We start from the raw sequence: 27,594 nt of genomic DNA, 5'->3' as shown, positions 1-27,594 counted from the left end.
ATGTTTTCTTCTGTGCTCTTTGGGGCTCCTCCTTCTTTTCTACGTACTGAGTTCACAGTCAGTTCACGTGATTACGTGGGAGGCGTGATGACGCGACACGCAACTCAGTCTCCTACGGCCATCTTGCTGCCTACCATTACAGTATATGGACAAAAAAGAGGTTCCAGTTATGACCATTACGCGTATAATTTTGAAATGAAAACTGCCTAACTTTTGTAAGTAAGCTGTAAGGAATGAGCCTGCCAAATTTCAGCCTTCCACCTACACGGGAAGTTGGAGAATTAGTGATGAGTGAGTCAGTCAGTCAGTCAGTCAGTCAGTGAGGGCTTTGCCTTTTATTATTATAGATATCTCAAAGTCATTTTGAGATATCTAAAATGCATAACTTCCTGCACATTTTAAAATATTTCAAATATTTTCAGATATCTTAAAATAACTTCCTGTGCATTTCAAGATATCTCAAATACATGTTGAGATATCTTAAAATAGAGAGGAAGTCCCATTGAAAGAATAGGAAATTTTACGGGAAGTGATTTCGAGACATCTCAAAATGTATTTAAGATATCTTGAAATGCACAGGAAGTTATTTCAAGATATCTTGAATTGCATTTACGATATCTTAAAATGCATTTCAGATACAGTATTTCAAAATGTACAGCATATCATTTCAAGATATCTTAAAATCTATTTAAGATATCATAAAATGCTTTTTAGATATCTTAAAATAGATGCATTTTTAGATATCTGTAATTCAGTTTGAGATACGTATCTAAAATGCATTTCCAGATATCTTAAATTTCATTTTGAGATATCTCTAAATGTTTCATTATGAACTGGCTGAATATTAGGTGAAGAATTAAAAGGGCAAAAGGGACATTTGAGGCTTCAGCCTGGATTTAATCATTGAGACAGCTGTAGGTTCAGAAAATGATGTAGGAAGAGAGATCCACAGAGTAAGAGCTACAAAGCTCAATAGACTTTACATCAGAAATTCATAGCAGATCAGGAGAAAGGAGAATGTCAGATTATTTATTACTGTATTGCTTATCTGTTATTATCTATGTCTAATTATCTCAAACTGGCTATCTCTCCCACCCCTTAACCACATAATAGCTATTGTGGAGTGAGCATACTGGCGCAACAATGTCTGCCATTGTATCATCCAGGTAGATGATGCACATTGTTGGTGGGTGAAGTGGCTCCCTACTGTCCATGTAAATCGCTTTGAGTAGCAAGAAATCTCTATATAAATGTAATAAACTAATTATTAAGTAATTTCATGTTAAAAAATAGGTTGCTGTAACTTTTCACCAGCTCTGAATCTTGAATTGAAGGATACAGAGAGTTGAAGAATACAGAGAATATAGATAGATAGTGTCGTACATGGCTGGGGATCAGACCCGGCCGGGATGCCTGGAAGGATTGGGTCGTGGCATATTTGTCCTCCGGGCCACGAGGGGGCAACCGCCCTGGAGTAGAAGAGGCCCACGGAAGGGGAGCACGGATGCTCAAGACCGTTGGGGCCTCTAGTCACCGCCAGGGGGCGCCCCGAGCCTCATCGAGCCCGGGACTTATTTACTTCTGCCACAACCATGGAGGACGATCCTTCCAGGGTCACCCGGAGGACGTGACGTCATGTAGAGTAGCTGGAGCTCGTCCGGATGAGGATAAGAGGGGCCGCCTCCCTCCGATCAAGGAGCTGGAGTCGGGTGGAAGCAGGACAAAGTGACAGAAAGAGAGAAGGAGGCGGTCCGAAGAGGCAGAGTGGTTGGTCTGGACTTTGGGGAAGATTGGGGTTTGTGGCACTTGGACTTTGTAAATAATAGTGTAAATAAACGTGTGTTGGGTGACATGAGCGTGTCTGCCTGTCTGTGTCCGAGCCAGTCTCCACGATAGATAGATAGATAGATAGATAGATAGATAGATAGATAGATAGATACTTTATTAATCCCAAGGGGAAATTCACATAATATGGTCACAACTAAAGAATTAACCTCAACTGTAGAGAATAAACATTAGTTCAGAGGAGTTCAGACACATGCTTAACTTTATGGGTTCAGATCTATACAAACTGGCTAATCGATAAACATTGTTGCAGAAAATAAAAAAATGATTTTACTTATAATGGAGTTTTAAGGAGAGGGATGTGATTTTAATAAATTCTGTGTGCTAATTCTATCAGAGGGCTCGAGAATTGATCAAACAAGCCACGGTTACTTTACTAGGCAAAACAGAAATGAAGGAGCAGACATTGACGGTCAGAATCAGTCAGAAATGGTCATGCAAAATATCTTGGTAATAATTAAGCAAGTAATAGTAACAGGAAAAAAACTAACAAGGTGGAGGTCAAAAATGAAATACAGTGTAGAATAAAAGGAAAACAAGTTTCAGAATACTACAGAATTATGCCTCACCAAAGAATTACTGGAAAGAGCAATTTTCAGTTTAATAAAGTTCTTTTTCAATTACATGGCTGTGGGGTGCCATGGCCTGTCCTGACAGGTTCAAATGGGATCTCTTGATATCTTTGTTTTTGCCTTTGTTATGCTAGGGAAAGTGTGAACTGTGGAAATTTACAAGAAGCATGACAAATGTTATTTATGACTTCTCAGTGAGGTCTCTGATTAACTACATAAACGTATTGTTTAGTATCAGTCACACCATACAGTACCAGTACCAGTACAATGAAAATTGTTACAACAATATAATGACAGCTGTCTTGGCATGTTTTACAACGGAATCAGCCATGAATGAAAACTAATATCTTGGGCACTGGAATGACATTTGTTGACTAACTTGTTTAGACTATCCAAATTAAAATCAGTTATTCTGGGGAGGTTTCATAGACAGTTTACTATATATGGAGTTTTGGAAAGCATTTGAAAAAAAACACACAAACCACATTCAAATGCAAATTTTAAAGTTTGTTTAGCAAGTGGGTACCCAGTTGCTTTAAATGAGGAGTGATGCACAGCTCATGAAATGAGATCTGTCATAAATGTACTTATAAACCCATCATTGCTGAGTTTGCTGCACTCTGTAAATATAATAAAAATTGGTTAATCAAAGTTTAATTTGCATAGTGTGACCAGAATGCCACAGTATGTTAAGGATATCATAGTATATACTGTATATATATATATATATATATATATGTATATATATATATATATATATATACAGAATATACTATGATATCCTTAACATACTGTGGCATTCTGATATATATATACAGGTATATATATATACAAAGTGTATTAGTAGAAATATTTCTAGATGTCAGGACAGTGTGACAGTAACTGTTAGCACTGCTGCCACCACCACCCAGTGTCCTGAAATAGAATCCCACTCTTAGCATGGCCTGCAATATATTGGCATTCTTTCAAGGTTGATCCCCACTTTGTGTCCAGTGATGCCAGTATTGGCACCTGCTTCTTTCAACAATACACTGGACAAGATAAATTTTAAAATGAGCTAATGTAAACATTTAAATTGTAAAATATTATTTGACCTATCATATTTATTTTATTTGCTCTCTGTCATAGTTACATGTTATTTTGTATGTACAGTGCCCAGGATAGTTCTCGCTGTCAAAGGTTCTATACAATTATTGTTCGTTTGCCACTTTATAAACACTCGATTGACTTTATAAGGAGACTCTTAAAATTATGCTGTATGTTGTCCATTGTATATTAAATATGACTTTCTCCAATTTCTGCTCCTATCCAACATATACCCTGCAGTACACTCACCTTCACATTTAGGGCAGAGTGGTGGCTCTGAGGCTAAGGATCTGTGCTGGCATCCAGAATGTTGCCGGTTCAAATCCCCATCACTGCCAAAAGAGATCCTATTCTGCTGGGCCCTTGAGCAAGACCCTTATCATGTCATTGCTCCAGGGGCGCTGTACAATGGCTGACCCTGCACTCTGACCCCAAGGGGTATGCGAAAACTAACTAATTCCTAATACAAGAAATTGTATAAGGCGAAATAAAGAACAAAAAAAAAAACTTGTCAATTAAGAGTCATTAAAAAAAAATTTTTTTTTTAATGACTCTTAATTGACATAAACTCAGGCTACCACAAGGTATTACCTTACAATACAGAATGCAGTAAAGGATCAACCAGGGTTTGGGGAAGATGTCAAGTAACATCATCTATAAATGGTGTTTAAGCCTTTGACATAAGTCTTTCTGAAATAAATCTATTGTAAACCATAATTTTGAATATCTTTTATCTTGATGGCTGGAAAAATCAAAAGCATTTAGTGAATAAGTGAAATTGTGCTAAATGTTGTGCTGTCATTTTAAAACAAATGTAATATTACTTGACAAATGATATTTTCTGAACTGGCATTAAAATTCTATAACAAACTGTTGTCCATCCCACTAGTAACAAGTGTAAGGCGAGAACTAACACTGGATGGGACACCAGTTCATCCCAGTGTATTCCACACCACACGATTTTTCTCAGTAAAATAGAGAAGCACTATTAGCATATATTGTTCAAGTAATTATTAATTTAATGTCATTTTGTACATTTATACAGTGTTAATAAATTAAACATCACCAGGCCCTTTACATGCAAAAATGATGTAGTTAACATACTGTAATTAAGAGTCCACAGAAAAGTGACATTAGCTCAGAAACAAATTTCTTTTGAAACGATAAATATTCAGTTTAAATTGCATCAGTCATCCAAATTTAAGCCCAAATACAATTTAGTATCTTTATTAAAATACTTTAATGCCATTGACATTTGAACATTTTATCAATAATAGGAAGTATATAATTAGCATAAGTGTTTAAATATAAATTTCAAGAACAAAGTATTAGCTTGTTAACTGTACTCCGATAAACAGACACTGGAGTAGCCACGTACTGTTTGAGGTGAACATAGTCCAATTCATGGTCATCTACAATATATATTGAAATGGATATAATAGCAGAGACTGATCATCTTCTGTCATTTGGTACACTTGCTTGTGCAATACACTGTAGTCAGCAGGAACAATGTCTCAATTTCAAAATTTATTGTTTTAAAAAAGACACACACAGTGCAATAGCATCTTGCTGCAGCAGATGCTGTTCTCTGTTCAGAGTCTCAGATTCTTATAAGCATGTGAGCAGTCGAACAAGACATTTACCTTGAGGTGCAACTAAGGTGGAGAGAAGTTTTCCTGTGTGCCTAAACAATGCAGAGCCGCTAAAGCCAGGGTAACAACAGTGTCTGCATTTGAACTGAGTAGCAATATCTTTTCGAAATGCAAGCTGAAAATTTGAAAAATGTTTTTGCAGTATCTTCGATTAAATCCCTCACGTAAAATTTACAATCCCTTGCTATTGATCTGCCCAGTCCTTTTTTTCTAGTTTTCATGCATTTTGAAGTTTGGTGCCATCATCGATCCAAGTGTTTTACTTAATCCCTACATTTGGAACTCATACTTACGACATCTTTACCAGTTTTACTTTCAATTTTAAAATAAAGGTTTACTGGAACAATTTCCAGGTTCCTTCCAACCAAGATCAACTTACATTAGTCTAATGATCTTAATGCTTTGCAAGTTATGGTGATAACATGGTGAATATTATGCTCCTACAGTATTTTTCATACCCACAACAAAACATTTAGTGCCTTGTGAGGAATTGTCTTGCAGTAATAACCTGGCTGGGTGACATTATACCTCCAGCACATCCTGTTTTTTTCTCTGGGGTCTTCTCCCAGTTATTGGTCCCATGTATGGCTAACGTGTGAGGCGATCAATTTATTTTCACTAGAGATCAATGACAAATGAAATGGCTCCTCTTTGTTAACAGTAACAGTAACTCTACTCCTGTCATACCCCACCTTTGTTTATACCAATCTGCTTGTTCATGGTAATGGTAATGAAAAAGTATTTTGCCATCATCTGATGGTGGATTGGTAACACTTAACTTTAGGTTCTGCAAAAATGCACATATTACTCATTTACACTTATGTAACAAAATCTTAACAAACACTTCTTTGGGTCTTCACAACCCTTGCAAATCATCAGTATAGTGTTCATTCTTCTTTATAATATGATCTACTAAGAAAACTTTACTTTGAAGTAGTCTGAGGCAGCCTAAATGAGACACATGTTTCTTGACATTACATTTTTAATATCAGACCTGTGAACCCTTCATATTAACAAGTTATTTTACCATCATGTCAACAGGCCACACTGAATAACCTGTCTGTTGATGTTTTGTAAGTGTTATGAAGACCAAAAGAAGTCTTTGTTAAGTTCTTGTTACATAACAGCAAATAAGTAATAGATGCATTTTTCAAGCACCTAAACTAAAGTGTTACCAATGGCTGTTTTGCAATAATTTGCCTTATAATTTAAGTGCTCACTGCATTATTGACTATTATATTTGCTTCTCATATTTAATATTTTTTGTACTTTCATATTTATGAACTCAACCTTTTGATCTCTGCAATTCATTTTTGGAATTTCTGTTTTTGTGTAGTCCATGTTTTTGAACTTTTACTTGTTTTCTAATTTTACAATTATGGTTTTTTTATTATTCTTGCGGAACTAATTGAATGTAACTTCTTTTTCAGCATAATTTTCTGCTGTTTAATGACTCTTGTTATCATTATCTACCAAAAGTCATTTTGTCGCACTCAGTTCTTTTTGCTACATGCACCAGATATTTATGCTGACTCAACTTTAGTCACTCAAAGAGAAAACAATGGCACATACAGAAGAGAAAGTGAAAAATATAAGCGTCTTCTCATAGCAAATTCCAATATTCTTTGTCTTTTACAAGGTCAACACATCAACACAACACTTCAGACAAGCTGGGTAGTAACTGCTTTTACTTGTGCTCTTATTGTTTCATTGAATATCCTTAGTTTATAACTATAGGTGATGATGGCGAAGTGGACCAATGATGTTATGTGGTAACTCATTCCAGACACCATCATCTTGGTCAGGTACAGTCAAGCACCTGGCAGATTTTTTCTTAGACTTACCATTTTTATCAACTTCCCTACTAGCAAAATTTGAAAGTATGGAAAGAATTTTGCCAGAGTTGTATATCAAAATGCAGTCTATTAAAATAACAATTGTTTTCTTCTATTAATGACTGATATAAAAGAAAGTTCAAATAGAGGACAGCTTACCATCAGTCTCAATAACACAATTAGGATCATCTATTTAAACACAGCAAAACTTTCTTTCAGTTCTTGTTTCATTCATTCCCTCCACCACCTATCCTGAATATTTTACTCCATCAGTTGTCATCTTGCAGGAGGACTTCACGACAACCCACTGGCTATAAGATTGTTTCAACTTTGCCAATGACAGAGAATTTCTGACCAATTTCATGCCCAATGTTTAAAGTTGTAACTAGTCATGATACAACAACTGCTATTGCTTTACTTAAAAAGCATAAAGAATCAAAAGGGGCAAAGAAAATTCTATAGAACAATTTGATAAATGTTAAAAGAATTGACTAATTTGGCAGTTATTTGTTAACAATCTGAAAAAAGTGGAGTATAGATTATGATTTGCCAAAAATAAAAAAGACTTTCATGAAAAGCAACTGGATTTGCTCAAATTATTATTCTTAATGAATAAAGTAATGAGCTGAAAGTCCAACTCTTATGGCCTTTGAGAACTGAATCTATACACTTACTGGTCTTAATGGGTCAATGATTTGTTACAAAATTGCAGGATTAATATTGTTCACAAGAAAAAAGATGTATTTCTTTATTTACATTCTATGTAATCATGTCCTTATAGGGTGAAGATGGTTTGCCTGTACAAGGATGCTGGAATAAAGTAAGATTTTACCTTTTATACGTAGAATAAGGCATTGAATAATGTGCAGTGGTGCTGCGTGCATAAAGCATGAAGGAATGTGCAGCATTTTGAGGAACACTACTAATTACAAAGTGACAGGCCATAATTTATGGAAATATACTAGTAGATTAGAGACTTCCAAGGAGTTAATTTTGAACTGAGAAATTCTGTAGCTATTCTTGCTTGGAGCTTTACTGAACTAGGTGAAAATTTAACTACCCAGGGATGTAAAAAGAGTTTATATCAAATTAGAAACAGCAAAATAAATGAAAAATAAAATGAATTAGATTAAATGAAGGAGAACAGTGTTGCATATTATGTCCTATCAATTAGTTATCAGTGACTAACTGTATTGTGGAAGGGATATTCTAAGATAGGCAGGAAAACAGAATAAATATGAACTTTCCAGTCTTACAGTACCTTATCATTTTGTACTGACAAATTATTAACTGTATGCATGACATGTGTGATGTAATAACTAACCAATGCTACCTTTTTTTGCTTTTTTACAGTGACAAATTTAACCTTGGAGTGTCAATGTGTGTGTCTGTATAAAGAGTACTTATTTTTATACATGAATTTTTGTAATATTCTACTGGACCAAAATAATAAGAAGTATAGCAAAGCAGACATGCAATATTTATTTGCAGTATTTCAGTATCTCCCTTCAGAATTAAAATGAAAATTAGAAAATAATAAAAAACTAAATTATTCAGAAGCCTGGAGAGTGAAGTAAATGAAACCATTGCTGCCAAAGTTGTTTTTAATTTTAAATGACTTTTAATTTTTTTATAAATCAAATTTAATCCCTATATTAAATTATGGCTATTTAGTTGTAATGATCTAAATAAGAAATAGTGCACCAAAAATTATAAAAGAAACAGATTCTAGTTGAAGGAAAGGACACAAATATTAAACTGGGTTTAATAGTGTCTGTACTGCACATTTTGAAAAAAAAATCTGTTTAATGTAAATGGAAATATATTAATACATTTTGTTTGTGGATATTTCATTAAATTACCAGTTGAAAAGTACGTCTTTCCATAGTGCTGAAATATTTTAGAAATTGGTTTGCTTTAAGAAGCAATCCACAGCAATGTAAATAGAAATAAATATGATGGAATATTTAGGCTGTAGAGCACATGGCTTCTGTTTTCTTATAAATGCGCTCTGACTTCATTTTTTTAACTGTGTCGTTTTGCACACCAGGAAATGAATGAGCTGTTTATTCTTTAAATTTGTTACAAAGAATCACTGTATTATATGTATGATATTTTTCTATTTTGATATTCTTTTATACATGTCTGTTTTGCACAGGATTTTGTATAATAAACTTAAAGATCAATTCTTATTTTTTGCGTTTCATGTGTTCTGCCATTGCACTTATCCTACCATCACTGTATTAATTATGTGATACTTTGGCATTTTGTAAGAAGAAACATGCAGTAAATCTGCAACCTTCAGCTGGGAAATGTGTAAGGCTGAAAAGAATGAATTGCTTTGAGATGTTTATGTATTTAAACCTTGAACGTATATCTTCAGACTTTGTTAAATATGCTATAGTTTCTCCTGCATTGCATTTTCATGTTTTGTTTTTATAGTGTACAGTAGTGCAAAAGCTGCCTAAGGTCTGCTCCTTTGTTAATTTGATTTAATATTTATCTCTCAAAGCATTTCACTCTTGGAGTGCATGAATATTTCTCAAAAGATGCATATGAGCTGAATGTGTGTTTTGGTTTACTGTTTACATGACTGAGTTGGTTAAATATTGATCTGCTGCAATGCCAGTTTAGCCTGTCACATCTGAATCTTAATGTTAATTGCTATTAAAGCTTTGATGTTTTTGTTTTCCTGTATTGTTCTGACAATGTTTTCAGACACTGGATGTCTGGACCTTTGATTATATTGGCACAACTTTAATAAAGTTAAAACATGATGTTTTGTAATTTGTATTTCAGTAAGGATATATTTGTCTTTTATTTTTTCTTAGTTAAAGATCTGGAATAACAGTCTTTTAATTAACTAAATATTTCAAGCACCATCATATAATGCTTTAAGTATTAAATGCTGGTAGGTGCCATTCAGCTCCTTGCTGCTCACATTACACACTGGAGTCCATGTGTGATAGATCATTTTGATTAATTCTTTTATTTTCCCACTGTTTTGTGACTAAAGTCCGAGTTGGCTGGTGGTCATTTTTCAATCAGTTCTTTATCATTACAGGGAATTAATTAGGCTTCCAAACAACACACTTACAAAATAGTATGAATTTCAATACAATTACTTTTACATATATCCATTTATGTATATTCCAGATTGATTTGATTGACCATTGTTGAGTTGGACCAATCTATGGAATTTAATTTACATTGTATACAGTATATACATTTTATACAATATGAAACCAATAAAACATTTTCCACAGAGTCATACAACCTCAATAATATGAGTGTGAATAATAATAATAATAGCTAAGGGATAATTATAATAATAAATATATAAATATAATACATAAACTAAGTATATCCCTTGAGTTTTTGTTGTCACCAGTCACTGTACTAGAAGTGTCAGTGTGGATGTACAGTGACATTTGGGCCTAGTATTACTTATAAAACAATACAGAGTACAGTGCATTGTTATGTGTCTGCAATCAGCTACTTTTCAAGCACTCTCTATTCACTATATCTGATTTCAAATGTTACATTACTGGGGACAGCTCCCTGGTGCAATGGTTAGTGCTTTCAGCAGCATCAACCCAGTTTTTTGGGTTCAAATCTCAGCCTGGTCATGGACTACATGCAGTGTGCCTGTTGCCCCCTTTGGATTTTTACTTGAGTACTCCAATTTGCATCTCATATCCAAAGACGTTTGTTAGGCTAACAAATGACTGTAAATTGGCCCAGACTGAGTGAGGATGGGTTTTTGTAAGCGCCACAGTAGTGTCTAGTTCAGAGCTGGCTACTGTCTTGGGTCCAGTTCTGCCGAGATAAGCTCTGAATTCCCATCAGCCTGGATTATTTACTCTTTGTAAATGTATGATGGACTTTACCTTAATTCACTGTACTGAAGGATGTTATTTAAAGATATTTTAATCTGTTTTCATGTTTTTACTTATCATAACATGTGTGTTGATTCAGTCTGTCAATCTTTAATCATCTAAAAAATTGATACTAAGCACATGAGTTTGGTTATGGATTCCATAAATAATAATGAATGAACAAGCATGGTGTTCAAAAAACAGCATGGGAGTAAAAAAGTTCACAATATATTATATAAGGGAAGCTTGCAGCAGGTTCAAGAGGGATACACAACTTTTTATAAACTTATTATTAGGATGCTTATTATTAGTGTATCCACTCTGTCTTTATATGCCAGTGAGATCAATGGCCTATTATATTGCACATGTACAACAGATTTAAGGGAGTTGTTCACTGTAGCTAAAGCAATACCGTGGTGCATTCAATAAATCTAATTTCAATTGCATTCTTACAGTATCAAAGTACAATAGACAAGCTTGCCATACGTTATAGGGTTGTTTATTTTCTACCCATGTAAATAAATATTGCTTTAAGTATATAAAATTGTATTTTTCTGAGGCTAATTCCACTGTGCCACATGTAATTAGATATTGTTTTTCAACCTACATTTCTAATTCAAATGTCAAAGGCAGCAGTTTTTCACCTCCATTGTTGAAAGCTCTTTCTCACATCACATCCTGTCTTAAGATGCAAAAAATACCTTAAAGAAAATCAATATTCTTCCTAAATAATAACATTATAGCAACAAATTGAATAATTACACCAGCATATTTTAATACCGTACATAGCTTGATGCTTTTGAAGTGATGTGGCCTGGAATCATCAGGGGTTTCAGTTTTTTAACAATGGACATCCATGTTAGAACTGGGTGCTCCTCATTAGAAATGTTTTGTGCTTAAGACAATTTTTTTCACCCATCTGTTATGGGTATTTTGAAAGCTTATGCCTCAAAAACATAACTATACTCTAATTCACCTTCAGAAAATTGTGTATATTTTTGTTGTCAATTTTAAGTATGTCACACTGATATTTTTCAGGTTCAAAAGTTTTGTTAGTATGTTGCTAGGACATTTTGCAATTTTGTGAAGACCTAATTCCCAGGAGATGCTACTCACAAAAACTCTGCAGTGCTCAAGCAGTTTGTCCGAGATTACGGATTGAAACCTTGAACAACTTTAGTCTTGTGCTGTTAGTGTCTGCCTTTCTGGTTAATGATTTACAGCATTCCACTTCTCCGTTCAGGTCACAGTTTTAACATGTTGGCTGTAGTGGCAATCCCATCCTTTTGTTTCTGATCTTTTAGATATCAACTCGTTGCAGTTTCTCAAAAACACACACTTCTCCCAGTCTATTTTAACACAACCTTTTGGTTGATCACTGTCTGCCTTGCCAGCAGAAACCTCAGAAAGGTTAGCTGCAATCAAAAAAACCTGAAGAACCCAGTCTATTCAGCACTCCACTCTCAACTGGCATAATATAACCTATTATGTTGTTCACCTAAAGCTAATCAGTAATTGCCTTGTTTCTGTCCAACTTTGAGTGAGTGTCCATTAATCACTTCCTCAGTCTTATCCCTGGACTGCTTATATTCCATTTCAATAAGATTCCAGATGGCTTCCCACACTGTCCTGGGCTGATTGTGTTCTTGTGCTTGGTGCTTCGTGCAAAAGCTCTGGCTTCCTAAACTGAATTAAATTGGATGAAAATGTAAACAATAAGAGCAATACACTCAATATATTTTATTGTACATATTTTGAGCCAACATCAAATACTGTACCTCATATCTACAGAATTTGAGTAACTAATATAACGGCAGTATTAAGGAGAAAACTATTTCAGGGCATACATTTTTCAAAGCATGCCATAGAATTTTGAAGGTGTTAGTTAATTTGTTGTTCCATTTTTATTAATAAATAATTAAAAAGTGTGTAAGGGGGTAAAAGATGCTGCCACTGTAATTCGACATATGAAGAAAGAGGTGCAATAATTCATAAACATTTTAAAAAGACAGAAGTGGCTTGTTAGTTATCTTACAACCCCCATTATCCTGGTTCATCTTTAGCCTGATTACTGTGTGCAGTTCTCCCCACCTACACTTTGTTTCCATGTACTCCAGAGTTCTCCCCTACCACTAATGTTAGAATGTTAGTTTAATTTGCAGCTCTAACTAGACATAATATTGTAATGGACTGGCCTCCTGTCCAAAGCAACATGCTTCTCTCATAACGTCTGAGACCTTACAATTGAAAAAATGGTTTACAATGAGTTGGTAAAACAGGATTAAGTTTCAATTTCACATTTAGTTAATTTCCTTAAATAATGTAAAGCGCCCCTGTATGTTGTTCAATACTTTTGTGCAGTTCTAGGTGACATTATATGAAAAATAGTAATATTTTCCATTCAGGCAAGTAAACATTTAAAGTATGAATGGCAAGTAAACATTTAAAGTATGTTCATATGATGAAGACAATACATTCTAGTCAAAAAGACATATTGCAATAAAACTGAAATTGAGTAAAATATAGCAAATTATTGATGCAGGCTACCATGATTTTACTTTAGAAAGATTGTAGACATCAGGTTGAATAGGACTACAGCCTTAACAGCATGGCGGAAGCTATGAATAAAGTCTGAGAAGAAAAATAAACTGCTGCTAGCTTTTCTTAAAAATAAAACATTGAATTTCTAGGTAGTGTTTTTTTTTAATACATATCTGCATATTGTTTGTTGCCAAAAGGGCCAAGCACCATTTCAGCTTGCAAAGAAGTAAAAAAACAAATGGGGACAGTGGCTGATTTAAGAAGAACTTCCTCAGTATGAAGGAATGGAGATTTTGTGCAGGATTTCTTTAGTGCAAAGGCTGAATATCATCCTGTGTCATTGAATGGAAGCTCCAAGGAATCCCAATATCTGCTGCACCCAACTCTCTTCAGCCTGAGCCTCAAAGGAGCCAGTGGATGCTGCTGGCAAACTAGCTGTCTAGCAGGTCAGGTGGATTTTGAGATGGTTGTTTATTTTACACAAATAGAGAGATTGGAGATATATGACATTTTGGTCTTGTAAATATTTGTTTTTCAAGTTCTTATTGAAAATGAACTGTACACTGTATCCTTTGTTTAATACAGACAGCTGTTTTCAATGATTCCTTTTTAATGCCATTAGTTGGTACTATTGTAATATTTCTGCAAAGAAACCGAAAGCTGGTAGATAACACATTGTATTTAACTTTTGGCTTTTTGATAATGTCTGAAAAATGCCTTCCTCAAAGAAAATCACTGTCTTTTTTAGCTTTCAGTTCTTTCAGAATGTACCAGATGAGCGTAGGCTATTTAGGCCTACAACCTCTCCTTATTTAAGGGTTGTAAATTATTAATGCTTTCATAGACCTAGCGTTTTCAGCTTGTGCATGACGTTCGCAGCTAGTTTCAAAAATGCTGACCTTTAGTCTACTTGCCTTCTTCTTCAATGAAGCAGCTGATAAACATTTCACACACAGTAATCTGTTATACACTGTAGGTAGGAGATGGACTGGCAGGCCTCTATCCCATCCCAAGCTAACTCTTTAATGCTGATCATGTCATTTAGCCTATTTGCTCTCCACTTTTTATCAGTATTTGTCTTTTGTAACTGAAGTTAAACTACAAAAGATACTTATGATATATACTGTATGTACATTTTCATATAGTATATTAATATATAGCATATTTTGGTGACCTACAAATCACAAAAAAAATGTATTTAGCATTAAATAGGCCTTATAGTAGTATTTCTTATAAATATATATATCAAGAATTAATTAAGTAATTCATTGGGTAAAACTACTGTCTCACAACTCCATAGGATTAGTTTTGATTCATAAGCTCATTCACAATCCTATGAGAGGAAAATGCAGTTCCACTTTTACCCTTTCATACGATTTTTGGTATGTACTGTAGTTTGGATAGCCCCTGGGTGTGTACAAAGCAGAGCAAGGGGAAAAGGCCAAGGGGCAAACCCATGACATGCTGGAGGGATATCTTTTGAGTTTATTTGAGAATCCTCCCCAAGAAGAGTTGAAGGAAGTTGTTTAGGCTAGGGAGGTTTGGTAAATCCATGTTAGTGTTGTACAACCACGACCTTCATCAGGAAAAGCCAAATGAAAAGGAATGAATGAACCAACATACTGTGTAGATTAGGTTAGATACATTTTATTAAAGAAAATAGAATGACTATAGCATTCTAATAGAAAATGATCGGTTATCATAAGGAATAGCTACAGAATCCAGATGTATATTTTCCTTTTTTTAATTCTCTTACCTTTGTTTCGTGAAACAACATATCCTTTATTTACACATGCATATACACATGCTACATGCCCTTTGGAAATCTGAATGTTTTATTGTGACCTTTCTAAGAGAGATGTAATAGAAAAGTCACAATTTTAAGTCTGTCCTCATTGTTTGTATTTCCTTCCTCCAACCCCATTACTCCGGCTTCAACCAGGATATCCCCTTTGGCCGAAGCATTAAGCACTGTTTCTTCCATATTCAGTACAAGCAAATGAGATAGCTGTCCAGATCTTGAAATAATGTTTTTAACTGTCTGCAGTAAATGCAGTTGAAACAAAGGATCCGTTGGAAAGACAAATAGTGTATGTTTAATATTTGATGTATTGTAGAATAGTTTCAATAACTTATTACATGAGTGAAAAAATTTGTGTGAGCTTGACTAAAATAATTTGTACCCCAAGATGGATTAAAAATAGTACTGCAATATTCTTAGCATTTGTATTTTAAAGGTGTAGTTTGCAGCTAAGAGTGATTGTTGGGGGATAGTCAAAAACAAAAAAGAAAATTGTTACGTTCAAACTTCGATGATGGATTTCTCTACTTCTGCCATAATGTGAGATCCTTATAATATTCCCCTTGTTCCTGAAACCAAAATTACAGTTGTGGACACTGCTTCTAAATCTTTTACAGTACAACATAAGTTTTCTACCACACTATAGTTTTATAGAGTCATTATTATCACATGTACTGAGTACAGTGACTATGTTATATAAAATGACACATTTAACCCCCCACATTAATTTTGGCAAATATTTTCTAAACCTTTGTGGAACTGTTAGGATGATGCAGTTATTAAACTTCAGTCATTTTTTATCACATTCTTGTCAGTTTTTGGGGGTGAATGAAGAGGTAGTGCAAAGCCAAATGCTTGGGGTGCCAACCAGGCAAAACCCTGTTTAACTGGAACAACAAAAATTAGAAAGTTAACAAAAATATGCGCCTCAGTGTTCCTTTTAGAAAATACAGTCTCTCTGTCTCTGGAATGACCAGGTTACTAGCTCTGCCTTACGTCTACACAGAAGCAAGGTCAGCATCAAAATGAGATGGTGCCTTTCAGGAGCATTCTCCTTTTATATCGGGCGGACCAGAAGGGGCGGGGCTTCCTTTGCTTCAGTGCCCTCAAGGTGCAATTTCTCAAGTCTGTGAGGGAAAAAAGAGACATGACTGTTAGCGACAGCGCCCCCTCTCATCCCGGGGTGGTTCTACTTACTTTAGGCAAACATGGACGGTGACCCTCTAGCACGCATGCGTAACAGGGGATTCAATTTTTTTTTTAGTATTTCACTGGTCTGCTTTGATGATCATTTGTTGAAGTGACCCTTGTTTATAGTTAGATATTTGGAGCTAATCTTAAAGACCAAATTTAAACTATGCCTTTTTCAAACTATGCTAGTGTATGAAGATTTTTAAAGGCATTTTAAAAACATGCTGTCATTGACAGATACATAAAGTGTATCAGATACAGGCATGTTCTGGGTACAGCATGAAAAGTTAAAACCACATAAAGCATTATCTAAAAGCATTCCCTTGGGAAATGTCTGTTCAAAAGGCTTTTGTCTGGTTGCCAGTTTTAGTAAAATGTCTCATGTATTTCAAAATTATATCTATTACACTGTGTGTCAAATGTGGTGCTTTTCACCAAGCTGTTAGATATATATAAATAAATATGCGCTGCATACAAAATAAATTTTACTACCACCTAGACTGACGTGCAAGCCCAACTATTTGTAACATTGAATAACAAATGAATAAGGCAAATAAAATATTCAGAAGGCAGCACTTTTAATGCCATCATAAAAATATTTGTTTAAATGTGATATTTTCTATCTATTTATCATAATAATCAGAATAAGTAAAGGGACCCATACCAGGCAATACAGAGGTTTATTGTTCATTTTTACAGTTTATCTGCATTTGCCTTTCACAAATAAAAGCTAGAAACTGCCAGATCTCAATGTTTCATTCTAAACAGACTTAACTTTTTTCAATATAAAACAGAAACAACTTTTACAGTGTATTTTTTACTCTGTTTATGATGTAAATATGTATATATGTATGGTGGGGAAACAGTTTGAAATTGGATGCAGCTTATTTCCAACTCTTGGAAAATTTAACACCTGTTGTTTTATTGATTGATTGCAGCAATATATATTTTGAGTATTTTACAAGAAAAAAATAACATTGTAAAATATAAACCCAATTTGGGGCTGAATATTGAATGATATTATTAATTGATACAAGATCCCCAGTATTATGTTACATAATGTGGATTTTTTTATTTTGCATTTACTGTATTTTCAAATACTTGAAAATGCATATTGTCACACATCATATTTACCTTTTAAAGTCCAATTCATTTTTATTTTAAGTATAGAAGATGGAATAACTCCAGTGGCCTTGGTTCCGACTTCTTAAAAGTGAGATTTTTTGTAGAGGGTCACAAGGATTACTGACACTACGGTAAAGGAATAATCAATTGAATGAAAAATTAAACTCTTTAATGCTATTGGATACAGAATATCATGTTTCCGTTAAGTAGAGACATATGGATAAACACATTTTCCTGGGAGTGGGAGAGTGGGGGAGTGGGGGGTTAGGGGAGGATCAAGCAGTGCTTGCTATCTTGGCTGAGCCTCACATGACAGATGCAGCTCTACTGCTGTTGTCAGCTGGTTGGAGAAGAACACAAGCCCATGTCATTCTGGGATTCTGTTGGTGTCCGTCAAGATGAACTCTCTGTCTTCTCCAATTCAAATATGCGCTATCAATAAAAGCTGGTAGGAGTAGTGCATATTTTCTCTTCAAAAGGCAAATGTAGTAAGTCAGATTTTTATTTTTTATTTAGTATTTATTTTACTTACAACATTAGTTATATTACTCCAAGTACAATCAAACCACAGCAATGTAAGGCATGCCTGCAGTCTCATTCCTAGCATCACAGATGTAAATCTATAGAGTAAAGTGTGGCACATTTCTTACACTCTAAGATGGCATTTGTGAAATATTCAAAGCTTATATAGGCAGCTGCTGCTGGCTTGAATTACGTAGATAAATCCTGTGCAAATTCAGCTTCATCCGACCCATCTTGATATTGTAGATAAAATGTTAACAAGATCCATTTTAATTTCTTTTGACCACTTCTATAAAGGCACTGCATATGCTTACCAAAAACTAAGCTAGTAGGTCATCTTCAGGGGATGTGCTGGATGCCTGATTCAATAATATTACTGTTCTTTGAACATGACATCTATACTGAGCACTTTAATTTTCCTTCAATACTTAATTATGTAAATATAGAGAGCCATGAAAGAATAAATCATGTTGATTTGAAATTGCCAATAATGGTTAACCACCTCTTTATGCTTCTGCAGATCATGCACCAACAATCATGCAATAAATCCAACATTTCTGTCTAACACAATATCTGGTAGTAGAGTCATGGCTCAGCATTCAAGAAGCTGCTTAGATGAGCAGTGAAATGTATCTACCTAACAAGAAAGAAGTCCAGTTGCCATGACTCAACTACCAGATAACTTCACCTGGATGACTGAGAATCTTCACAGACATGTCTAACACAATATTACAATTCCTTCTGTACTTTTCATACATCTCACCTCAGTGGCCTCACACTGTCTTCTTTTCCACAGCCTTGCTTTATAGCAGAGTTCATCCTTTGCGTTGTGTTCACTCACACCTAATAGGTCAACATATGAAACCTGGTATAAGAGACAAAGAATAGCTCATTTTCAGTAGGACATCACTTCCGTGACTATCCCATAAAAGAATAAGGACCAGGACTTGTATACTTCATTATGTAAAATATATATTTGTACAAAGTCAATATGTTTACAATTAGGACTATAACCAATACGTTCAAAAGTAAAAATACTTGAAGTGACATGGATCTGAGGAAGTAAGGCAACTCTGTTGTTTGGGCTGCAGAAACTGCAGTAGTATATCTGTGGAAGAGCAATGGAAAGTAATATAACTAGCTTGGCAGGTCTTAGTTGGAGACAAATGAATTTGAAATCACAATCTTCTAAAATATATGGAGATGGGTCCAGCAAATTTAATTGCAGGTTTTTGTCACTTGCTTTACTAATATTAACCATAGTGTAAGCAGGTGTTATCACTGACATATAATATAAAGCCGTCCGCAGCTAGAGTCTATGGAATATATGGCCGCAACTCCTATCTTTTAATAGCAGTCACACTTTAGTTCACTAGTTGACATGCACATTAGTCACCAACAGTTGCATAGATGAGATTTAAAGACTCCTTCCTCCTCTTAAAACTAATGCAAAATGGTGATTACTTTGAGGTTGGTTAAAATTTAAATTAGACCTAAAAACCCTGCCACCATTCATATAAAAATTATGACTAGGACTGCCCCCTTAGTAAATAGACCTTACATTTTAAATTATCATGACATCACATCTCCTTTCTTGAAATAATAATGAAAGTAGGAGCCTGTCCAAGACTCCAATGTTCTTTTTATGGGTGGTGCATTGCAAATCTCATTAAGTTTTAAATCACGTTTTAGCTATCTAGTTGCATACTGATGGTTCTGTCAGTATCAAAAGTGGTTTTATTTTAAATGTTCCAACAAACAAAGCACACAATAACTTATTAGAAAGTCTTGTACACTGTATCATGTACTTTCTTAGAATTATTGTTGGCAACTGTAACAAAAAGTGCCCATTCAAGGAATGAGATTTGGATGAATTATACTGCATACTCCACATTTAACAAAGCACTGAAGGCACCATGCCTATGAACACCAGCATTGTCTCTCCTGCCTTCTGTGCTAATGTGATATGAGGCTCAGCATGAGATGGTAAGAAGAAAGACTGACGACCATCTTGAGGTCCTATCTGACAAGCCTTGACTGCTCTCCTTGAACTTTAGAGTGGCATGAATGGCAAGTTTTGCTTGAGGGTTTGGAAGTACATTTACAAGTCAGTAATCTTGTGATGTCTCCAAATGGCAGGTAATACATTTTGTACTTCTGGAAGTGCCATTTTGGTACGCTCATTTTATTTTGGTGTTTGTATTAATGAGTTTCATCTTGTACAGTATATAATAACTAATTTAGCTGTTAGCTGTTATATTTATTTAAATTCAATTTTAAAATGTAATACTTTCAAACAAAGAAATGCCTGATTTTTCCAGAGTTTTTTAGTAATAAAATGTGCATTTAGATGTTTGTATACTTATATTTTATTTGAAAACTATTTTGAATATTATTAATTATTTAAAGAATTCTACAAAATATTTGTTGTACTGTAAACACATTTCTGGTACCCAAAAGGTACTGACGAGGGCATTGATGTTTCTTTTATTTAGAGTGTTTCATACAGTACATGATTGAATTACATTTGTTGGTTGTATGTGGGTTTTATTGCATATTTCCTGTTAATATTTTGGTAAAAAGAGAAAAATCTAGTATTTGGTATTTCTGAAATCTTTAAACTTGCATAACAATTATCTTGAAACTTTGCATTAAGAAATAGTTTTGGAGATTCTGTATTTTTATGGAAAATTATGTGATTGAATGTTTAAAATTTCCTTTTTAACAACAAATTTTTTAAATTTGACTTTTTACTGGAACATATATATTAATGAAAAAAATATGTCTTATGCAATCTCTGTGGCATTACCAGAGTTTAGTCGCAGTCTTCAAAGAGCTCAGAAATATCAATTAGCTAATAACCTCACTTAAATAAGGGTCTACTTAAAGCTAATATTAAGTATGATTGTCAGCCTTGCAAAAATTCTGGTCAGATGCATTTGCCCATTACATTGGTTATTTAAAAGTACTTTGAGTTATTTTATATTTTCTTTTAATTTATGGTTTTAAAAGAAAGGTATTGTAAAATAAGAAGTGATATCACATTACCTATGTGTTAATTTTCAATAATTTATTACATTTTTCTGTTGCCTTAACTAAGCATGTAGGTGTTATGAGAAATTTGGTTCCTGGGTTCTGCCAGGGCTCATTTTATAAGGCACACTTTGAATATATAGATACATGGATAATAATTTAGTTGTAATATGAATTCTGTGTTTTTTTATTTTGTTTTTCCAATTGGGATATTAATATGCTGACTAAAGGCATGAGTTTTGAGGTGTTTTTTTAATATTACCTGTATGTGAAGAAAGATTAATTTATACAATTTTTAACATTAATATGTTCTGTGCACTTTCTAATTCTAGAAAAATATTTTTTATACATTTAAGGTTTTAAAAAGTGCATTATCTGTTGGGTAATTTTATTTGTAAAAGGAATATTTTCATGTGTGGCAAACCAGTTGTAAATATTTGCATTTCAAACATATTTTCTGTATTCTGTTAGCAGTCGAACATGCTGCAGCTGAGCATACCAGCCTTTGAACTTGAAAAAACCATGCAATAAATTGAACAGAATCAAGTCCGTCTTGCTGAGTGCTTGTTTTACTTGCCATTTCATACATAATCATAAGTGATTGTGATTCAGCACTTATATACTATTGAACACATTAAATTTGGTCATTTGTTTTCAAAGTTTTCTTGAAAGCCTCTAGAGTTTTGTCTTCAGGGACATTAGAAGACATGACAATGCTAGCTGGTGCAATGGAGAACAATCTTAATCTGTAGTAAGCAATTTTTAAGGATGACTGAGTAAGAGTTGGTATTGAAATCCAGATATATTGTAGATAAATCTGAGGCAATATCATAAAGTATACTGTAGCACTTGTTTAACTGCTTAAAGACTTTATAACATAATGAAGAAAAGGTTTTGTCGTCTCTACTTACTTAGCGCAAAGAACTCTGTTCAGTCGGTTCTGTTTAAGATGTTTTGTAGGAAATATCCAAACTGTGTAAAGTAATCTTAAGAACAAATTGTTATGTAAATGAGACTTGAACATGGTGAAAGTGGGTGTAGTAAGGCCTTGATAAAAGAGCATAAAAGAATATAAAGCAGGCCAGCAGCTTCACTAACCAGCTCAAAAGAGACTCACACAGACCATCTTATTCCTAACTACCACCAAAAGGCTTTGATCTGACTGAACTCAAAAATGGAGGAACTGGATTAAAATTCAAAAATAAGCTTAAAGGTTCAAGAATGACTCACAAGAGATAGATAAAGGACAAACTTGTTCTTATGACCAAAAGGCAATAATAATTTCTTTATAAATAAATTTAAAAATATTTGTTTATAAATAAAGAAATAACAAAAAAAAATCAAAAGAGTAAAAAGGAGTTGCCTAAAAAGGCAATAATAAAGCAAACAAATCTCAAATCAAAATCTAGAAACAGAAACCAATAAACAGAGAAAAAAATGGCAAAATCCAAAAACAAACAATATACCTTGATGCATTCATCAGACATCAATGAACACCTGCTGAAGTTCCTGTTTCTCTGGCAAAAATAGCTAGAAGGAGGCTCAGGAGTGTTGACGTCAGGGTGGCACCTCTGCCTCTTAAGGAACCACCCACAAAGAGCAAGGAACAAGTTTAAGCAAACTTAAAGACAATACACAATTAACCAATTATAAACATAATCAACAGAAATAATTAAAATATGAAAAATAATTCAAAATTAAAAAAGACAACAATAAATCATGCAATAGATTTGAATTAAGGTTGTAATACAACATAAATATCCATACAACCAGGATCTTAGCTTTTTGCTGAACAGAGATAATTATTATGTATTAGTGGTATAGGAAAAGCTTTCAATCAAATATAAGTTCTGTTTAAGACAGCGTTTCTCAACTTTTATAGTCTCAGTAACCAGTTGTACCTGTTTGAAGTTAACTGACAACACACAGACAGCTATTGAAAATGGGTGGGGTGTGTGGGGGATAGTGATTTAGCCCCCTTGGGGAAACAAGCAAGATTAGAAGAGTTGATGGAGTGGGTCACAAGTCACAATTGGAAGCCATGACTGAGTGGTTGATGAAGGCATATACTTCACACTACCTTTGCCTGTGTACTTTCTTTCTTTTTGTGTTGTTGACTCAGATGACCAAACAGGAGCTTCCTGCTGAGACAAAATTAAAGTTTGTTGACCTGTAGGTATGTGAGGGGTATCTCAGATCACTTTCAAACTGTGATGTCAGAATTATGAAAAGATCTCTAAATGTTATGAAAGAAGTCCACATTAAATAACTTTCAGTTTCTCTTTTTGTGGTTGAGACATGGTAATAGACCATTTCCAACAAATAATTAAAAACACAATTACTGTAATAAGCCAAAAAAACTAAGTGTTACAATTTATTCATAACACAAGGATAATAAAAGATGGATATATGCAAGTATATATAGATGCATATGTATATAGATAAACAGAAGGACAGTAACAAAAAACAAAAAAATATAAGTTTACGCTAGATTAGTTTGAACATTTTCTCTCCATTAGAAAAAGGCACATAACTTATTAGTTCTATTTCTCAGCTTAGTTCGTTCTCTTTCTCTCTGGTGGAAAGAGACACATAACTTATGCATTCTGATCTTTCAATTTATATGGTCAAGATGGAGACATTCTTTTTCTAGATATTTAGTTTCTAGAGTCTGCACCGTGATGGCTGTGTTGATTTGTTCACACTGGTTTCCACTCCCGACACACAACGCCTCTGTGTGTGTATTGTTGAGCTACTTACTGAGAAGAGAAACATATAAAAGCTAAAAACATTTGAATTACAATCATACCAATAAGAAGAATACAATTGCTGACTTTATCCTAACTACTAAATTAAAACCAAGTGTTCTCAGAATCAAAGTAAGTGTACTTATGGTTTGGTTCCTATTGACTTTCTGGGTTTCTCTTGCATATGTGGATAAATGTTCAGGGTGCTTTTTCTTTCTTTGTTAATAAGCTGTTCTCCTTTCTTCTCACTTTTTGGTTGCAACTGGTACTGTAGTTTTCCCCCAAGGTTTCACATAGGCTTGCCCTCATTTGCTAACAATAAATTTATATCTGCTGAGTTATCAGTGATTAGTCAACTCCCTTCTTTAGCAAGACAAACATATGGCTTTACATATGTCTATCTTATTCATGCACCTTTAGCAAGGTTGTAACATGTGGTGTCTCCATCTAACTCTGAAATAGTCTTCCACTGTTCCATTCCAGTACCTGGTTTCCCTTTGAAGTCAAAATGGATTGTTGTAGCCTTTGTTGAGGCCACACCTTAGGCTACAGGAGTTCTGCTATGGAGCAGAGTTATGGTCAGGCTGAGGACAGGGACATAAACCCAACCTTTTAATTGACAATTGTTGCAAAGTTTTGTCCATCAAGGGTGCCAATCTTCAAGTTATGGCTCTTTGTTAACTGACCAAGTGTTTAAATGGTGCATCATGTAAACATCTCTGGATGTCAATTTGCCAATGATTGATCAGTCTTATCAGGTGAGACCTAGAAACTGCATTCCAAAGAAGTCATGTATGGAGAGAACTGACTCTTGAGCTGAACTTAAGATTGAAAGGACTTATGTGGCAAAATAAAGCAAAATGGATAATTCTGGCTGTCCCACACACCAATGTAATCTATAATTTTACCTTCTTGTGTTGGCTTGTATTTCTTCAGAATATTATAGTCATTAACCTCTTTTTAGATATTTTTGAATTTGTCGGGTTCTTTCCACTTTTTCTGAGTTCCACAAAGCCAACTGCCAATATCGATTACACACTTCCTCATGTTATCATCTGTCCCATAATTCAAGTACTCCCAGAAATAACTTTCCCATTTACAACCAATTCTTTGCTGTGTGTTCAAATTCAAAATCATGTTCTGTCTAGGCAACTGACCACCATAATGCTCATTAAGCTACATAGTCTTATAGTGCATAGTCACTAATTAAAAGAAGGAATGTTCAACAGCAGTATTCCCCACTAAAGATCAGGCCAGCATGAGCAAATATTTTCAGTTATTTTACTGTATTAGCACCTCCTGCTACTACACAATGTAATTCTTTATTCATATGTAATCATTTCAAATGTGATGCATTACAAAACAAACTTGAAAATGTATTTAACAGTTCGAACACAGTTCATTCATATATCCATTCATCAAGCTGAACAGATGTATTGAATATTGCTCATGACTAGATGTAAAAAAAATGCGCAGGCAAATTAACCGCATATTCTTTTTATAGTGTGTTTTCTTATAAACATCTAGACTATTAAACATCATTGAGATGTGACTTAACACTGCCACAAATTACAACAGTGTATTTACATCAGTCTAAAAGCTGAGTCACATTATCAGGTCAGGTCAGGTTGGCGAGCACGCCCTGTTAGTGTGTGTTGCTGCACCCACCACATGATGAAACAGCTTGGGATCCTGGTTGGCAACCCCTAGGCAGACATGTGATCCAGTCCCAGCCCAGAGAAATGACCATCTATCTGCTACAGCCAGGTGTTACGTGGATGTCCCCTTGTCCTGGTCCAGCTGCTTGGGTCCTCAACAATGAAGATCCCATAAGCCGGATCACCTTCAAGGAATCGCACCACAGTAGTGCCATAACTGATGCTTCCTCACAATGCAGGTACTGTAATATGCCTCACTTGGAACTCTTTGAGGAACCACTGGTTCAACTCTGAACAGACACAGTACCAAAGGAGTCCAGTCTTCATCTCAGATTACTGAATTTTTCAGCAAAACAAGAAGCCCCATAACTTTGAAGACTTGGACCTTCATCCTTTTGCCAAGATATCAGCAGCACCACACACCCTTTTCCAGCATCCTCATGACCCCTCATGCTCTCCCAATCCATCCAATGACTTCATAAAAAGAGTCACCAGAGACATGAATGTTGCTGCCGAGGTAAGTAACCTCTCAACATTGTCAATATTCTCTCCACAGACAGACACACTGCTGATGGTTATGCCCAAGAAGTCATTATCCAGGATACTCGCAAGCCCAGACACTCAGAACCTCCATTGACTCTGCAAAGATCACAGCATTGTTGGCAAAGTCAAGATCAGTGAATCTTTCTTCACCAATAGATATCTCACAGCTGCAATACCCCATGACCCTGCCTAACACCCAGTCTATGCAAGCAAATGAGAAAAACACAGAGGTTCTGCCTCCACTCTGCACAGCACTCACAGTACCAGTATACGGGTTGGCCATGACAGCCAGCAAGTTTGGGGTGATCCTACAAAGTCTCAGGATATCCCACAGGGCAACTCAATCAATTGAGTTGAACATTTCCAAAAATTGACAAAGGCTGCAAAGAAACTCTGCCAATATTCACATTTGCACTCCATAAGAACTCTCAGAGACAGGATGTGGTTGATGGTAGACTTCTTAAGTATAAAACTAGACTGCTCCAGTTGCTGGTAAATGAGCAAGTAATCATGTATGCTGTTGAGGATGACCCTAGCTGGACTAATGTGCTAGAGTCACATTTTGGTCTTGCAAAAATGATTACTGGCTAGAAATATATTCTTCTGTTTTAAATAATAATGATCATCATTCCTTTCATTCCTGATTGAATCTGCCTAATCCAACAGACACAAACATGATAGCATCAGGTTCAAAGCAGGAATCATAACCAAATATGAAAGATAAGTCCTCAAAAATGACTACAGCAATGCAACAAATTGGGAGAAAATGCTACATTGCCAAACAAAAGTCTACTTTCATAAAAGTTGTCAACAATGAGATAATATAAGAAAATGTTTTTTTCTCACTTGAAACTGTGCTTGATGACATGGGGCTTGGTTTTAAAGACTTAGTTAATCTCCATACCATAATCTTTCAAGCCCAAAATTTCACATTGATTACAGTTTTACTACATTCTATTGTGTATTTGTTTTGCACATTTAACAGTAAAAAGGTTTTCCTGCTGTGCTGCCATGAAATCAGTTTTATTTCCAAAACCTTTGGAAATATAAACAGAGTGATTTTTCAGAATATTCTAATGTTTACATGTTTTGTCAACTTCCTGGTGGACTTACTGTAATTCATCCTAACTTCCATCTTTGATTCAATGGCTAGAGATTAGATCAGACATTTGGGTTTTCATCTTCATTTCTAGGTTGCTGAAGTAATAGGTGAGCATTAACGAAACTAATTGTTCGCTTTAACATCAATTTTCAAAAGATTTGCCTATGGGCTTTCCAAGGTTTAATAGCTGATTACCAGAAGGTTTGCCATTGTGCCGTAAACTTGTTCTTTGTAAACTTTTTGGGGCTTCTTTATGTACTACTAAAACATTTTGTGCACTGAAACTTATGGTGTCCACACCAGGAAACACACACCTAATGGGAACTGGCTTATTAAAAAAATAAATATATATGTGAATTTAAAGGAGGTTTTTCTATTTTATTTTTTTAGTTTTCAAGTATTGATTTTAAATTCAAGTTAATTTTCATTTTTCATTTAGCTTTTAGTTTTATTTTTGTTTCAG

At 34.6% G+C, this 27,594-nt stretch overlaps 1 protein-coding gene across 1 annotated transcript in view; it reads left to right on the top strand.

Annotated features, from left to right (window-relative positions):
- LOC114646246 (collagen, type XIII, alpha 1) overlaps positions 1 to 9,773 on the top strand; it is a 172,348-nt gene extending 162,575 nt beyond the window's left edge. The window contains exons 34-35 of the mRNA XM_051922711.1: positions 7,772 to 7,810; positions 8,344 to 9,773. Of these exons, the coding sequence (XP_051778671.1) occupies positions 7,772 to 7,810; positions 8,344 to 8,346 (42 nt within the window). The 3' untranslated portion in view covers positions 8,347 to 9,773. The remainder of the gene's footprint in view (positions 1 to 7,771; positions 7,811 to 8,343) is intronic.
- Positions 9,774 to 27,594: the final 17,821 nt, after the last annotated feature.

Source organism: Erpetoichthys calabaricus, chromosome 2 (assembly GCF_900747795.2).
Source record: "Erpetoichthys calabaricus chromosome 2, fErpCal1.3, whole genome shotgun sequence".
Classification (NCBI taxonomy): Eukaryota; Metazoa; Chordata; class Cladistia; order Polypteriformes; family Polypteridae; genus Erpetoichthys; species Erpetoichthys calabaricus.
Note: the sequence above shows the minus strand (reverse complement) of the source record. Positions and strands in the feature narration are given on the sequence as shown.